Source organism: Gymnogyps californianus, chromosome 2 (assembly GCF_018139145.2).
Source record: "Gymnogyps californianus isolate 813 chromosome 2, ASM1813914v2, whole genome shotgun sequence".
Taxonomy (NCBI): domain Eukaryota; kingdom Metazoa; phylum Chordata; class Aves; order Accipitriformes; family Cathartidae; genus Gymnogyps; species Gymnogyps californianus.
Genome location: NC_059472.1, coordinates 111638624 through 111656556, shown reverse-complemented (window position 1 = coordinate 111656556; position 17933 = coordinate 111638624). Strand labels below are relative to the sequence as shown.

Genomic DNA, 17933 nt, shown 5'->3' with positions numbered 1-17933 from the left:
AGTTCGCTTCCCAGCTCTTCTACAATTTCTCATGTGGAGGGAGTTGTGTAGTCTCTCTGCATTGATCCTTTATCTAAAGAAAGAACACCTCCATGTTCTGCTCATATATTGAGGTTACAGCACCTAGCACAGCACCTCCTTACCAACCCAGTGACCTATGCTTGAGATTGCTCCTGTACCACAGCTATTAAGCAATAGCTCGTGTCACTTAGAGAAAGTTTTTTAGTCCTTTTTTATTCTTCAATGACTGATGAAGAATGCAGTGTTCAACATGGTACTGCATGTATGTCCCAGCTGGTGAGGAATGGCCTTCAGTTCCTGGGAGCTGCGTAAGGACTGAGAGCATTACAGCCCTTGCAGGATCAGGCCACATGTTTTGTTTTGTTCTCTTCCCCACCTTTTTCACCCTGTTGCTACCATTTTTAATTTTTCATGGCTTGGTAAAATCAGGAGAAATTCAAGGCTATATTGAGGATAACAGGGACCGTTGTTAACAAGGTTGAAGCCTAAGTCACTGCTCCAGCAGAGCATTTGTGTGCACAGCCTTGCAGCAAGGTGGAACTGCCACTTTTGCACCTGGTTCTCGTACTTGCTGTTGTACTTTTTTTGATTGTAAAGGAAAGGTCTGGGCTGGCCTGCATTTTTTCCCTTTCTCCTTATAGCGTACACATTGCTGTTTCTGAGTCATTCCATAGCTTGTTCTCACTGCTGCTCAGCTAACTTCTCTAGCTGGAATTTGCACGCTGGGAATAGAATTTGCAGCTGCTTGAATCTTGGAGTTCTTAATAGAAGACAGAGTTGTCTCAGGTCTACCAGCTTTCAGAATAGACTGGAAGTGGAAAATGTTAGAAACACGGATATAATGAGAGTCTGAGAGATGAAAGCAACCAGTCATACCAAGTCACGTGGTGGGCATGGTACCCTCTGCTGCTTCCCTCAGTTGAGGCTGGGGGAAAGTGACATTGTCCTTTGTCATTCTCAGGACACTTCCACAAGCTCAGCATCAAGGCCAACCTTTTAAACCACAAACACTTTGATCCACTATTCAATTGTATTGTTTAAACAAACCAACACACACACATGCACAAAAAACCTAGTACATTTCACTTACAGTAACTTCACTTTTAGTTAAGGAAACATGACTCACTTCAAAGACTCTTTGAAGAGACTTCTAATAATTCTTGATCTTCAAAGAACCATTGCTGAAGCAATACCTGGTTAAATATTTCTTTGTCAGAAGAGCCATTTGCCATAAACAATTATAGAAGACGCAGCTGCGGATCTATTATCTGAAAGAATGCAAAATCACCCTTTGAAGCCACCAGGCAGTTCAACCAGTTCCTCTTGACAAGACTTTGCCCCAAAGTCTCACATAGCCACCTTGCCAGCAGAAATGGCAGGGCACCTGGTGGACTGGGAACCCGTGGCTCTCTGAACTGCAGGACAGGATTCTGCGCAACCTCTTCCAAAGCTCCTGGGGCTGTATGTTGTTGTGCTGCTTTTTCTACAAGCATTGCTACTTCGAGGCACGTCAAACACTTAGTCTGCATAAGTGCCATGGAAATTATGGTTCCCATCAATATTCGAGCATCTGAAAGAGTCAAGGAGAGAAAAAAATAAGCTGCAGTTCCTGTTATGAAAGGTTGTATGTGCAGAGAGTGCCCAGCCTTTGTCTGATGTCCGTTATGAGTCATGGTCATTGTTCTCTGAGTCAGCAGACTGTTGTTTCAAACTTAATTTCTTTGTGTCATTCATCTGTTCCCTGTCATATCCCTTCGGCTGTGAAATCTTATATTGGGCTCTGTTGGCCTTTAGATGATAATTTTTTCTCTGTCAATGAATTTCTTTCAAGGGAGTCCTGCAAAATTTTTCCCAAGAAATGGGAGGTTGTCTTAAATTCTGGTCCATAGGATCATTCTTAATGGGCTCAATATGGTCTGGAAATCCAGTCTGTAGGAATACAATGCCACTCAATTTGATTTTCCATTCCAATACTATTCTGTTCTTAGACAGTCTGGGACCAGTCTTGCTCTCTGTAACTAGAAAATGCTTTTATCTGGCGTAAGGACTTGATGTTAAGATCCTGCCCCCTGATCTCTGAGAGAGACATGTTTTCACACACACACAAAAAAAATCAGCCTGATAAAATTAGGAGTTTACCAAATCTAGATATCGCTTGCTTGACACCCAGCCTTTGGCATTCAAACACTTACATTGCCCTCAGACTATGTTATGGTGGGTTTTTAATTGCCTGTCTTTGCATGAGAGTCCCAAGACGACTCCCTGATTGATCCCCTGTGTCTTGATGATACCCTGACTCCAGTTAATGTTTCAGCCATCTGTACAATATGAGGCCTAAGGTCCCATTTGAGCTGAGGAAGCAAATGGCTTATTAAAGTCTAATTTCTCCAGCTTGTTCTTGCCTTTGGGCATTTTAAATAGGTTAATGCAATTTTTACAATACACTCAGGGAACTTTACTCACAGAATGTTGTCATAAACTAGAGGAAAATAGCCCCTAGATTATCTCAAAATGGGAAGTATTCCAAATATACTTGCCCTGATACTTAGTCAAGCTCTCTACCTAGAACAGCAACTTTTTCTTCTTTTTTTTTTCCTTAAGATTTTAGTGGATTATTGTACATTTTAAGGTTTGGTAAGGAAAAAAAAATATGTCAGATTTATTTAATGCAGTGGATCATTTTTCAGGGAAGTTCCAGTATTCATCAAAATGTGGAGACACCACAGGCACCATATAAATTATGATGGTTTTCTTCTTAATACTTCCTTTTTATTGCCTGTATTCTTTAAAGTGAATTTAGTGCTCATGAAAGATGCTGGATATGACAACAGCAGAAAGTGAAGCCCTCTGTTTATCTGCAGAATTGGTACAGAGGAGCATTGGCAATGCAAGTTTCTCCCCATAACCCCATCTGCGTTCTCCAGCTGTAACCTTGAGGGATCACCTTTAGGAAGGAGAAGATGACTTGGTCTCCTTACTCTTTCTATCCTTAGCCTCTCTGCTGAAAGTGCAAATAAAGATGTCAATTGATGCCATCCAAGGCCATAGTCTTTATGATCTTCCTAATAGGCATTGGGAGACCATCAATTTATTACCTTGACTGTGTGGCAGACTGCTTCCAATGCAGGCTCTCTGTGGGTATCTGTGTGTGAATACATCTTCTATACATCTAATACATCTTCTGTAAGGTAGAAAACACTCAAAAGCACCATTAAAGTGCAATGACTTTTGTTCCCTGTATTGACCTAGACTGAATTTGAACCAGTGATTTAGAAATAATATGCTCTGTATCCCATTACTAATCTCTTCAGCCACAAGTCCAACCCTTCCTTTTTTTTTTTTTCACAAAGAGGATGCCAATATATTTGAAACAACTCACATTTTGCTCTCAAAAAGAAAATTCAAGCGTATGCAAAAACATGTTGGGTATTTGGCTAACCTACCCTTCATTACCCAGGAGGGAGAGAGTGTAAACATAAGCTTGCATTAGACTGTTCAGTGTGTGTATTCAGTCTTTAGAAATCTGTTTCAAAGAGAAGAAAGGCATATACCTCATTAGAAGAGAAACAACAGGGTGGAAAAAAAAGCGGGCCATGTCAGTTCAAACGCAAGCCCAGATGCTTAAGTTAGTTACACTTTTCAGTTTAAGGCAATGCAAATCCATTCTCCGTTACTGGGGAAGTGGAAAAAGGCATTAGGCCCTTGAAATGGCAGGAGTCAAGTTCTGTGCTCAGTCAAATAGGAAAAGGTTTAATGTATGATTTTCTCCTTTTTAGTCCATTGTACATTGTATCAAGGCACTGAAGAACATCTATGCAATTATGTAAATAGGAGGATAGAGGATAGAGTAGCACAATGGTTTGTAGGCTAAAATTGTTTCTTATTCCTCCTACCCCTTCTTCCTCTTTACACAGGAACAAACATGCACAAAACATTAATAAAATAAATCAGACATTATGTGAAGCTTATCCACAAGAGCAGATTCTAGATACAAATTGAATCCCTGAACATTAATTTGATCTTCTGCCAAGCACTGTAGAGGTCTTAAGAATCTGAGTTTATATTGTGAATGAGAGGTGAAAAGAGAGTCCTAATTTTTACATTGTTTTCATTATATAAACATTTGTGGGCTTACTTATGTTCCTTGCTTTTTGGAGAAATATGATTAAACTTAAAAATGTGTATTTTTATTTAAAATATAACCAGAGCCGTTCCCATACTTATGCAATAATATGTTAGCCAGAGGCAGCAGGCAGTTGATACTACTTTCAGTGAATACAATCAGGATTGGGATTTGAAGACAGAGCCTTTTCAGTTTTCCCACTAAGAAAAAGATTCAGTCATTCCCCCTGTCATGGATCAGACTGCTTCTTTCAGCATGGTTGCATCAAAGGTGAATTTTTCCCATTGCACCACTCTACTTGACAGAGGGGCATTTTAGTTTCAATTCAGTTTCCTGTGTAGGTAACCAGCAGAGGAACAGAAGATACAAGGGAAACATGAAAAGACACATTTTATGTAAATATTGTAAATGCATAACAGCATTGTGCCTAAGGTATCCCCCAAAGGAAGTCAAGAAGGAGTGTGTTCCTTAGATCATAACTTTCTCTAAGTCCTTAAAGTAGTCTGAGGTCTGTGACAAGTGTAGACGTAGGTGACCTGGGAGATCAGAAAGTTTTTTTCGCTGCCTCTTGACTGTCCATTTGCACCACTTAACTCCATATCTCTTATTCTAATGTAAATGCTTTGATACTATGGCTAAGCATAATCTGCTTAAAGTAGGATCATAAAACACGGGGTGATCCCTTGAGAAGTCTGGCATTGCACCACAGCAACCAAGAAATTATAGTTAAACCTTAAGTTTGAAAACCCCTCATGCCATTGTTTCTTCATAGGTATTAGTTCTTCTTGGATACCTGGTATGTATTCAACATGTATTTCTCTTAAGGAAAGTTGAAATGTCACACAGCTTTTGTGGATTTTCCTCACAGTTTTTCATAGCTTGCATGCATGCTTAGTTAATTATCTCTCTTTTAAAGTGATGTACTTTATGTTGTCTTTTTTAACCATAGAAAGAACTTTTCGCAGTTTTTTGCAAGCCTCTTTAGTTCTTGAATGCAATTCTGAAAGAAAGTAGGCACTTCCCACTTAAAAAAGTCAAAATTTTACCCAGCTGTTAGCCAGTAAGTCATAAAAAGATTCCTGTGAGGTAGGCAGTGCATGTTATCTTTTATACATGCAGACATAGCACTGTTGTACCACCTGAAATTCCATCAGGCTCCAAGCTCTGCAGAAAGTGACAAATACTAGACAGGTATACGATTTATAATGGATGAGCTATGCAAGCAAGCTCTGGGAGCTGGATTGGATTTGATTACAAACAATAATATGACACAACCCCTGCTGTGGATAGTACACACACTGTGAGAGGCAGTGCAATCAGGCAGCATGAACACCGGACTGCAGGCATGATCCAGAGCCCTAAATCCACCTTTGCAATACACCTACTCTGTGGCTTTGGGAAAGCTTTGTCTTGACCAGTGACAAGTGGCGTTCCTCAGGGGCCGATATTGGGATCGGCACTGTTTAACATCTTTGTTGGCGACATGGACGGTGGGATTGAGTGCACCCTCAACAAGTTTGCTGACGGCACCAAGCTGTGTGGTGCGGTCAACACGCTGAAGGGAAGGGACGCCATCCAGAGGGACCTTGACAGGCTTGAGTCGTGGGCCCGTGCAAACCTCATGAAGTTCAACAAGGCCAAGTGCAAGGTCCTGCACATGGGTTGGGGCAATTCCAAGCACAAATACAGGCTGGGCGGAGAATGGATTGAGACCAGCCCTGAGGAGAAGGACTTGGGGGTGTTGGTTGACGAGAAGCTCAGCATGACCTGGCAATGTGTGTTTGCAGCCCAGAAAGCCAACCGTATCCTGGGCTGCATCAAGAGAATCATGCCCAGCAGGTCAAGGGAGGCGATTCTCCCCCTCTACTCCACCCTCATGAAACCCCCCTGGAGTACTGCATTCAGCTCTGGGGTCCCCAACAGAAGAAGGACATGGACCTGTTGGAGCGAGTCCAGAGGAGGGCCACGAAGATGATCAGAGGGCTGGAGCATCTCTCCTACGAAGACAGGCTGAGAGAGTTGGGGTTGTTCAGCCTGGAGAAGAGAAGGCTCCAGGGAGACCTTATAGCAGCCTTCCAGTACCTAAAGGGGGCCTACAAGAAAGCCGGAGAGGGACTTTTTACAAGGGCATGTGGTGATAGGACAAGGGGTAATGGCTTTAAACTGAAAGAGGGTAGATTTAGATTAGATGTAAGGAAGAAATTCTTTACTGTGAGGGTGGTGAGGCACTGGAACAGGTTGCCCAGAGAGGTTGTGGATGCCCCATCCGTGGAAGTGTTCAAGGCCAGGTTGGATGGGGCTTTGAGCAACCTGGTCTAGTGGAAGGTGTCCCTGCCCATGGCAGCGGGGTTGGAACTAGGTGATCTTTAAGGTCCCTTCCAACCCAAACCATTCTATGATTCTATGCTCTAACAGTCCTTCTCCCAGTTCCCTATGTTTGTTTAGCAACAGCACGTTAAACAATCATACCTCACTAAGCCGCTTCAATGCAGTTTGTAGCTCAGCATGATAGTGAGCTTCAGAGAGGCTTTTTATGAAAAGACAAGAAGTTATTTGAATAATTTTGTGCGGTTGCTGGCAATGAACTTGGAAACTTTTCCATGAGTAACTTTTCTCCATCAACAAAATTCTCCCTGGGGGACTACCTTCCACGCCAGCAAGAATGACTGCATTTCCAGTACAAAAGTGAATGGTAGAGATACTGATATTCCTGCATCGGCCAACATTCAAGTATTGAGCAGTACCGAATGCAAAGTTTTCTACTCCTAGATGGGGAATGAAAAAAATCTCCATATCGAGCCATTATCTGAGAATGCTGGGCATGCCCATAGAATTTACAAACTGGATGTTTTCCAAGTCAACTTCAGACCCTCTTCATTCATCGGACAAGTCAGCTTGCCTGAGTGATTGCACCTGCTCACATTGTCAATGTGCAGAAGTATGTTGGCAATGGCCATTCAACATCGGTTACATTAGCAGCTCAGTAGCACCTGAACCTGCAAAATTTTAGGTTAAAAAAAAAGCTCTTGAGGCATTTTTCCCCCTTTTTCTTCCCTCTGGATTCTGTCCCTTGTTTTATGTATTGGCAGAAGAAAGAATCTGCAAATCAAAATGTCCACTAAACAGAGTATTGGTCTTGTGGAGAATGGAAGTTTAGTGAAGATTTAATTTTTAAGTATGTAATTCAACAGCTGATCAAAGGCATGACTTGTTAATGAAACTACACCATTAGGATAACTGTTCTAGCAAGTAAATCCCAACACGTGCAACAATATAATCTTTCTTTCTTAAGCAGATTCATATGTTTAGTAAACCTGCATTTCAATAAGTGTGGATTTTTGTCCAATGGTAAACAAACAGATCAGTACTATTTCTGTGTATCTGTATCTGTGCTTTAGACTCTGTACTTTTGCAAGGCCACTTACATCACTGTTTGGCAACATTTCAATGAAAGCATCCTGAAAGAAAATCGTATGCTCTGTGGGCAACACTAATACTAATAATTATTAAATATTAGTCTTCTGATTTCTCTAAGCTACATGCAAACATACAAAACAATAAACTTTTTGCAATATAATGTAGCCACCCCTTCATTTGTTTTAGTTTGTCAAGCAACTTCATTTATTTTACACTTTGGGCTTCTTTACCATTCTCCTCATGTCTTGTATGTCACCATTTTAAGAAGTCCAGGTAGTGATGCTTTTATCTTTAATATTCTATCAACAGATATTTTTTGCATACCATAAGTTCAATCATAAGATCATTGACAAAAATTTAGCGCTGACCTGTTTTTGCGCTTTTACGTTATCGGAAGCACAGTGATCCCTCCGTCCTGTGTTACCTCATGTTACCTCACATTGATACTTTAAGCATTCTTTTAATTATTGGCCATATTTTCCAAATTCTAGCTGAAAGGCGAACCTCAAGGAGCCAAGCATGTTCTGTGCTCCAAAAATGTTTCAGTAGATGGCTTTCCCTCCACCTCAAATGCTTTTGCCTGTCCCCTACTATATGAGCCAGTGCCCTACATACAACATATGGCATTCTGAGAAATCCATTCTGCCAAGCCATGGCCTTTAAGAGTGCCCTGTGGGCGCAAAAGGGTTTGGGGACCATTGCAGTACAAAAAAACCCCACTATGTCTAGTTTGCTATAGAGAGAGTTTTATCTCATCCTGTCCAGTTGTGCACATAGGATATAAAATGACCCCTTGTTCCTCTCTATGAGCCGTGTGGATTACAAGTTATGCTTCTGTGGGGCATCATTGCATTCATTTCTATATTGGAGTCTGTGGAAGCAGTAAGGGCCTGTTGTGTTTTAAGTCTTGGTTCTGGTTATCAATGATTTGTCCAGACTGCTAAGCTATCACAGGTGAGGAAATGGTCTGCACAAGATAAAGAGCTGGTCTAGATTAGTTTTTTCCTCATGGGAATGGGAAGGGTCTTTCCACCTCTGCGTACATACCTACAGATAGAATTGGTGAATAGTATTCCTTGCCATCTGAGGTGCTTCATGCTATGGTTAATATTTGCCTATGCAGTTGCTTTCTTGTATACACACCTTCTCCATTCTTTGTTCTCATATGCCTTAGATTATATTTTCACTTACTACCCTCTTCGCTTTGGGGCATTTAGGTACGAGTTCTGATCGTGGAATTGATGGGAGTGTACCCTTACTTCTCCAGGCTGATTTCTTTTGTATGAGATACCATGTGTGTTTTTAATCTGATGGTCACTCTGTTTTATGTTTAAACACAAAACTTTCATCAGTAACTTTTCTGATGGAAATATATTGGTGTTACCAGTCCTCCTTCTCTGCATTATTCAGGTTCTTTGTTGAAGTCACATACACATGACTATAATTCTTGTAAAGGCATATTTGTAGTTTGATTCCCACCTCTGGTGAAAGAAAATTTAGAGCAACTATGAGTATAGGAATGGATGACCAACAGCTCTTCCTACCAAGCCTTTTACTTTTCCTTCATACAGCCTTTTCTGGCTTACCCATTCTGCCTCATCTTTCTCCGTTTTCTTTTCTTTTTTCTTTTGCTGATTCCAGTTTATGGCTCATTGATTTCATAAGTTGTACCACAACCTCAGGTTCATCCCTAGGGCATAGATATCTAGAAAGCTGAATAGGGATGTTGGCATGAAAAGAAAGTGGAGATGACTTGGCTTTATCTGCCAGTCCACAAATAACTTGGTGAACAGAGTTTCTGGCCATGAAATCTGAATGCCATTTTAGAAATAACAAATTTGATTCATTCCCAGTTTACTTTGGCTTCTGCTGATGGAAATTAGAATACAGAGTAGTGTTGGCAAAGCAGTATACAGAGTGCAGAATAGTGCAATGACCTTGTAAGCTGTTCCTCTTGGGACCTCATAGCCATCTAATGCAACCCCTGAGATGTTGATTAAAGTGGGTAAGGCCGGAGACCCAGGTGACTTATTCAGGACATAACCCCAGAAAGCATCAGGCTCCTGTGATGTTCTGGCTGCTGCTTAAAGCTGTTCTTCCTTAGTGACATCCCTGTGGCACACTTGCCTTCTTGAATTTAATGAATGCCCTAGTCAATTTGAAAGTGTCTCTGGGAGATAAAGTTTGCTCCTCTGTGCCAGCAGGTTGATGTGAGCCACCAGTTTCCAAGCCTCATGTTTGGAGCACAGGCTAGCAAAACATGACAGACCTTTACTACCAAGAGTAAGTGAGCAGTGCAAGTGCACAGAACACCTACCCTATTTCACAAGAGGAACTTCATAGCTTTCAGTTGTGAGTGATAAGGAACAGTTCTAATTTCAGAGATACACACATTTTATTGGGAATTTTTGCTACCTATGCATTGCACAAGAAATTTCACAGCTGAATGTTTTATTTCTTGACACCTGCTGTATAAAGACATGACAAAGCTCTTTTCAGAGCATCCTTTATTTTACAACTATGGTTTTCTCCTCCTTTATATAACAGCACCAGTTCATGTTAGGAGTTCTTGCTATGCTGTGTACGGTGACATCCTGTTCGCCTCTTCTCTAGGCAGGCAAAATTCCCATTGGCTTCACTGGTAAGCTTGTCTGAGCAAAAACTACTGGTCAGCTCTGACGCTCATCCTGTGAGCAGAGCTGTAGCCCTTCCAGAGGTTTGCTTTCATTGCCTCCAGTGAAGTCTGACTCTTACCACAGAACTGCACTGGCAGAACCACAGGCTATTATTGATGGGAATGTGTTTCCTGCCACAACCTGAAGCCTGAGGCCAGCGCACCTCAGTGGGCAGTGCGCCCCACAATGTAACAGAACCAGAATTAATCCAGAATATCTTTAACACAGTAAGTATTACTGAAACCTGCATAACTCCCTTCCCTCTCTTCAATTCACAGCTACCTCATCCCTGAACTCCCAGCTTCAACAGCTTCAGCATCTTCAGCAGCTCCAGCATCAACAGCAGCAGCAGCAGCAGCAAGGTCAGCAGCAGCAAGGTCAGCAGCAAAGCCAGCAGCAGCAGCAAGGTCAGCAGGCACAGACTCCACAGCCATCCCAGCAGACCCAGCAGCCACAGCCACAGCCATCAGCACCACCGCAGCAGAACCAAACACAGTCCCAGAGCCAGAGCCAACCACCTCCGGCCCCACAGTCCTCCAGCTCCCCTCAGAAACCCAGCCAGTCACCAGGGCATGGCCTTCCATCTCCTCTTACTTCACCAAATCCATTGCAGGTAGGACGCTATGTACAAATCTCTAACAGTCTAACAACAGAAAGTGCATACTCTCCCACTGCAAGGGGAAATCACGTGAAGGTTACACCTTCTGACCATACAGGCTGAGAAATTCCAGCTCATATTAGTTAATCCTTACAAGCATGCAGCTTAGAACAGCTAAAAGGCCTGATAAGCCAGAAAAGCATAACTAATGATGGTCCTAGTCTGCTCCTTTCTGAAGAGTAAACGTCTTTTGCTCTTAAACTGCATATCATAAAACCCATAGAAAACGCTCTGATTTTTTCCACGGATTCAGCATGTGACCTTCGCAAATGGCGTTTGCCCAGCAGTCACCGTTTATGGTAACTTATGAGGACAGCAAAGTTAGCTGTTCATTAGCAGATGATCCTGACTGTCCCTAAAAGAAATAGAGCTTCTGCTGGTGGACGTGCGCAAGGGATGGATGGGTTATCCTTCCTCTTGAAATCACAGTCCTAACGTTTATCCTGCTAAGAATCAAATACGTCTGTTAAGAGTCTCAGTATAGACTCCAAAGCTAAGAATGCCAGTCAATGCCTTTCCTAGATGCTCACTCAATGACGCAGATATTTTTTAATAGACCAAGAGCTATGGCACCCACACTGATGCTGGGCTCTGTCCATCTTGGAATTCCAAGGCAGAAATGGGAGAGCTCTGATCCAATGGTCCTAATTTCTTATACTTGGGTGTTCTTGCACTACATGTGTCATGCTGCATTCACATCCTGCAAGAACAGCTTTAACTGTACCCACAAGTATGATTCTGAATAAACACCAGGGTACTCTGAGAAGTGAGCAGAGTCTCTTTCACTGGGCAATGGAACTGCACTTAGAAACCAGCAAAGTCTCTATTAACTTTATTCTCTAAATTTTGAGACCCCCCTTTAAAGGTTTTATCCACACTGATGGATTCGGCTCCATTTCCTGCAGAAATTAAACTGCATTACCTTAATAATTAAAAAATCCTTTTTCAAACAATTAAGGGAATTGGTTTACAAGAAACTGTGTTTGCCATGTGGCTAGTTAAACCTGCATTAATCTGAGCTTCAACTAAATTGCATCAAATCTGATTTTTTAATGGTTTAGATAATAGACTTAAAAGTCCACAAGAGATGTGTCCTTGCTTCCTGAGCTTTTTCTTATAGTAGAGCATAATGTTTCTAGAGCTTCTTCTGTGTATTGTCTTAAGGGCTACTTAGGCACTACTTAATGCCCAGTCTGTCATGCCTAGTGAGTGCTTTGGGACTCTTTAGTATGCAGATTATTGACATACAGACAGGAATATTTCCAGAGGAGCTTCTGTTACACTTTATTGTCTTGGTGCAGCTGTAATGTATGCACACTAACTATATATCCTATACGTTGCTAAAACGGCCTGCTAAATATTGTGCTTCAAAAGACATTCAGTTTTCCAAACAAAGCAAATGCACACATAAATTAGATTGGGGTAGGGAGGAAGTGGGATTATCTCAGTGAACATACCTCAAGAGGGTTGTACTAACACTGAATCTGAAGTCTTACCTCTCATATAGCCTCTGGTCCTAATGTAAATCTCAACTGAATCTGAGTACTTCCAGTCTCATCTGTGACCTACAGGTACAGGCCAGTAGAAGCACTTTCTACTCTTAGCTCTCCAGGGTTACATCTCACTTGCAGAAGTACAATAAAAGTAAGTAAAATCAATAATTCCTTGCATGGGAGGTGCCAATGTCAATGTTTTCATGGAGATACCTTGGCACATTGCTCTCTTTAGCATGCTTATCCTCACAACTAGCCTTCTGAGGGAAGTTTGGATGTGGCAGACTCAACAGAAGTGGAAGGAGAGAAGCAAGTACTCTGAGGTGGTTTTAGTTCAAACACCATCCCCTAAACCTTTTAGGAACTGGGATAAGAGTTAATGAAAGACACCAGCATGAGAGGTCTGGCATTCCCACTAAGCCAGCTGCATGACTGGGACACTTTCAGAACAGCAGTGAAGGAATTAGAAGTCATTAGCTGTCAGCTCTGGCTCAGCATTAGAGAGTTACTAATAAATTGGGGGATAAGTATTTTTAATGTTCTTTCCTCTCTGATCCTTGCTGTTTAAATAGCCATGAAAACCCAAACTTTGTTCACAGATACAAATATGCTGTGTGCTGACATCCAGAAGAGAAGCCAGAATTTAGCACAGTACTTCAGGCCTCACCTTAGAGATGTGTGTAGGGCCATTAGTTTGGCCTTCTAGCCATTTCTGTGGCATTTCTACAGCAAGCATAATACTTCTCAAGCTTGAGAAAGTATTCCTAAGAAACACTTAAGAACTTGAAACATGTTCTGTTGTATTGCTGAGAATGGTGAGACTCTTTAATACGCAAACAAGGGACACTCGGAAATATTTCCAGAGGAACTGCTGTTGCACTTTATATATGGTTGAAGGATGAGTTTGGGTACTTTTCTAAAGCAGAGCAGTGGTAAGATCTCCTCCATGAAATTTGTCTTTCCATTCTAAATCCTGCAGAGAAAAGCTGTTTTACCCCCGTAGATCTAGCTTGAGGAGTGGATCTGAAATTGTTTTCTTCTGCACAAACATTAAAATAAAAAACCAAAAAAAAGGAGGGAGCACACGTTTGGCAGCAGTTCATATATCCAGTTCATAATAGCTGCTTAGAATGTGGATTTTTTTAATGTCTAATGCTTTAACTTAAAAATCGACCTAGAACAAAATTCAGAGATATTATGGCCTCTAAGGTAATGTTCTTTATGAACTAGAATGAAATGGGTTTTGTTTGAAGAATATTAAGGGAATAAAGATCAACTAAGTTAAAGTTTGACAGCTTAAATTTCATTTCTGAATTCTTGATTTTTTCATGTGGGCTTTATCCTCTTACATTATTCAGGATCTGTCTGAAAGATATTAGTTTAGAACAATGCAACCTCAAAAAATTGTCATGGAAAGTCAGTAATTCAGGAGGATGATTGTGTTTGTTTCAAAAAACTCTGAAGGATAACAGCAATTACATCTCAAAATGTACAGATGCTGTCATGTCCTTCAGAAAGCAAATTAAATGAAACTGACTTGCTTAGGTATACCTGGGTGAGGTATAGCTAGCTGATCAGAAATTAACAATACCGGTGCAGCGTACACCAGCTAGAAGTCTCAGAACAATTCTTGTCAGATTGTTCTGTAAAACTCTGCTCTAATTTTATCACTATTCTTTACTCAGTTTGGTGGGCTGGATCGTAGCCTAAAAACTATTATTTTGGGGAAGTCTTTTAATGATTGTGTAGAAGGATGAAAAACCTCACTTTAGGTTCCAGGGCCTGGATTCTGTGCTAACATTAGTGATGATGCTCCAGATTTACACTGGTAAAAGCAAAACACTGCAGAAGCAGGGTCATCACTGATTTGCAAAAGACAACAAACCAGAGAGGAATTTTCCAAAGTGGAGCTGTATTTCAGGAGGTGGTGGGTCAGGCAGATGACAGAAGACTTTCATCCCTTTATTTTAAAATGGTGAAATTCCTCATATAGATAATCGTAGTCTGATTTTTACTTTCATTGTGTCAATTGATTGAGGTAAAGGAATCCAGAGGTGAAAGACAACCTATCTCATGTTGTAAATTGGGGACTTCAAAATCTTTACTTCTGGGAAAATACACTTCTCCAAATATGCTTCTCCTGTGAATGTTTAATGTTATTACATGGCAAACTATACGGGTTCTTGAATGGTCAGCATGTTGCAACTTCAAAGCATAGTTAGCACCTCTTACAGAGTTTCCATTCAATTAAATTTCTGGAGCCATGAGATCTTGATTATATGCTGTATAAAATCAGATGAGCCAAGTACTAAGTAGCCAATTATTCTGCTTGACTACCAGAATAAGGTGCTTCGTATAAGCAACATATGTTTAACTGGCTCCAAATGGAGGTTAGCTTCTGGTGCTGACACTTACTGTATGTTTTAGTGGTATGGATAAGATGAACGTACCCACAGCCAGATCTACAAAGGGAGAGCTGCACTATAGGAATAGAAGAATTCCCAATGATTTCTACTGTTCTGTTTGTGTGCGAATAGGAACAGACAAACAGGAAATCCCCCAGGGATTGCCCCACTGTAAAATTATTCTGACCGTTTTCAGAACTCTTTCCTAAAGCACCTTTTTGTCATAGAAGCCTGCCTACAATAACTGCAGCTGACGGAAGATGATGAGTGAGAAAAAAATAATAATAAAAGGAGGGAAGAAGGGAAGTGAGGAGATGACAACAGCAGAAAAATCTTCCAAGTAATAGCAAACTCTAGGACAGCAAAACCAGAACCTCCTTCAGATTAAATTTTCATACTAATCTTAAATAATGTATTTGGAACCTCAACACTGTTATAACAAAGGAGAAAAGAAAAGCAGAAAGGCTGAAACACTCAGCTGTAAATGAGAGAGAATGTGTACACAGATGCCTGAGGCTCCAACAGTCACAAAAACCAAACCGCCCCTTCCCTTCCCTTCCCCCCCAACCTCATTCACTGGTTAGCTCCTCATTAAGGAAAAATCTCCTTTAAAGAAATCTCAGTGTTTACTGACACTTTGATAAATTTACATATATTTAAGATACAGAAGAAACAACCAAGTCTCTGTTGATTTGAGGAAGGCAGCTGGGATAAGTTTGCAAGGACTACATTCATGGGCTGTCTTTATGTCTGTGTTCACATCCAAGACCTGTATTTTTCTCATGCTTATTGAATCCTGAGATCAAGAAAACTTGATCAAGATTATTACACCAGTAATCCCGCTGAGGGTTTTTTTTTTGTTTTGCTAAAATTATCTAGCCTTCTTCCTGCATATGATACTGTGCAATGTATGACTGTCTGAATCTGTTCCCAAGTTACTTGGTAATCAGTTTGACAAAGAAATATTTTATAAATGGTGAGCAAATGCAGAGCTTTGAATCCATTTTCCAAAATTTCCTAATTTTTGGTATCAATAGGGAGTGAGATATTGCACATCACAAGGCGACAGGTGATATAGACATGTACAGTGGACATTCATTCAGGAAGGTTCATGCCCATCACCTGCTTAGAGTGAGCACGTTGAAGTGCTGATCTTAGGTGGATTTCCAGGAGGTACTGGCAAGACCTAGGTCTCAGCTCTAAACTAGTAGCATGGAAACTCCCCTGCAGTCAGCTAAATCGAGTTGAGCTTGGTGAACTGTTGAGAATATTTTGCATATTTCATCCCCTGCTCGTTTCAAACAGGTCCAGAAAGATTTAAACATCTTGTTCTACTGACAGTTTTGGATTTCTGAGTATTCTTACAGTATTTTAATGATTTCTGTGGGTTGATAAAGGTGATTTTATGAGTGGAAGAGGCAAGTACTTGTGTAAAAATTTCCACTAGCTAGAAAGTCATGATCATACTGATGTACCCCACACACACATGCTTATTACCCATTGCAAATGCTGTTGTGATTCAGGTCCCCTCCTTTTGTTTTTATGCTCTTCCTTTTGCCACTGCAGTAGTTCTGTGAACCACACAGACATCGCTGTTCACAAACTTGAACCTTGCTTGAGAAATTGTTGGCTTTGAGTTTCAGTGCATCCAGGGCCTCCTTTCTTCTTCTCCTCTCACCTCTTCTGGGCACTTCCATGATCCTCGTCATCCCTTCTGGGTCTGCCGCCGGCTAGGCTGCTCCAATGGCAACATGGCAGTTTGTCCTAGCTGGACACTCAGGTGTCTCTGCACTGTGCTGTACCATGGTCCCTGGCCCCAGCGCACAGTGCAGAGACATGCAATCTGGTTTCCTGACACAGCTAGCTTGTTTGAGGGCTGCTACTCTTCGTTTCTACCTGGAGATGCATGGGCATCATTTCCACAGAAAGGCTAGTTTCAGTTATGTGTAAGACTGCATACATCCACAGGACTGAGTAGGGTTTCAGATCTTCTCCTCAGCTGTCTTCCTTCTCCCAGAAGCTCACTGCTTTTTTGGGTCTTTGAGGCATTGAGACTTCACACTATAAAGCTGTTGAATACTGCATTTAAACAGAGCAAAGAGATGTTTAAGGGTTCTCAAAAAGACTTTATAAGCAAGTCTTTCATTCCCTGAGGAAACCTTCTCTCAGTTGGAGCACTGGCTGCCTGGTCCATCCAAATATACTCTGCAGGTGTTGCTATTTTCAGAAGCACAAGGAGTACTGGTGTCTGACTCACATTTAAAGCAAAGGAAATTAATCTTCGAGCAAAACAACTGGCATTATTAGCACCCAAGGGGCAGAAGCTGAGGCTAATATAGGAAACCATTTGCTAGAGAATTCTCTGTAGGAGAGGAAAGTGGAGCTGTTTGCCCAGCAAGCTCTGGCTTCTGAAATGGGAGCATTTAATAAACTCCCTAAAGCAACTGAAGTATTTAATAAATGGGGAAATAAATAAATAATATCCTCCCAGGACAAATTTGGGAAGGGATCCATATCCTGTAAGGTCTTCTGTTTCCAAAGCCTCTCTAGGCAGAGAGGAGGTCCCTTGGGGATCTTAGGGACAGAAAAAATTGACACAGCCCCTCAGATACTCTTTTAAATCCAATGGATCTGTTTGGCTAGCATTCATTTCTCTTAATTTCTCTTTTCACTCATATTTCCAAAAATTTTCGGGGAAGTAGAGAATATCCCAAAGCATAACTTTATTTTCCCCTATTTTTCATACCCCTCACCTTTTTGTAATAAAGCAAAAAAAAAAAGAAAAAAAAATTGCAAGTCATCACAGCTTTCTAGTTCTGCGAGAAAAAAATTCATCTACTTGGAAGCAAGTGGACCAAGTGAACACAGAGAACCTAGTGGGCTTGTTGAATCTGATTGAGGAGCAATATTCTGGAAGTGGTGTAGCCCTGATGTTATATCATTCAAGGCTCCTTGTACAAATAAGCACCTAAAAGAGGTTTATCAGCTTCTAGGTACTGCCTCAAAAAAAAAAACAAAAAAACAAAAAAAAGCCACTCCAGACTGTGTTTTAAAGTTTAAAATTAAGGAAAAAAAAAAGGAAAAAAAAAAGAAAAAAGGCACCACTCCAGACTGTGTTTTAAAGTTTAAAATTAAGCCTTT

General features: G+C 41.1%; 1 protein-coding gene across 3 annotated transcripts in view; it reads left to right on the top strand.

Moving 5' to 3' along the window:
* POU6F2 (POU class 6 homeobox 2) overlaps nucleotides 1–17933 on the top strand; it is a 315567-nt gene that overhangs the window by 207773 nt on the left and 89861 nt on the right. For all 3 annotated transcript variants that reach the window (XM_050892321.1, XM_050892323.1, XM_050892322.1), the window contains exon 5: nucleotides 10515–10849. In XM_050892321.1, coding sequence (XP_050748278.1) covers nucleotides 10515–10849 — 335 coding nt within the window. The remainder of the gene's footprint in view (nucleotides 1–10514; nucleotides 10850–17933) is intronic.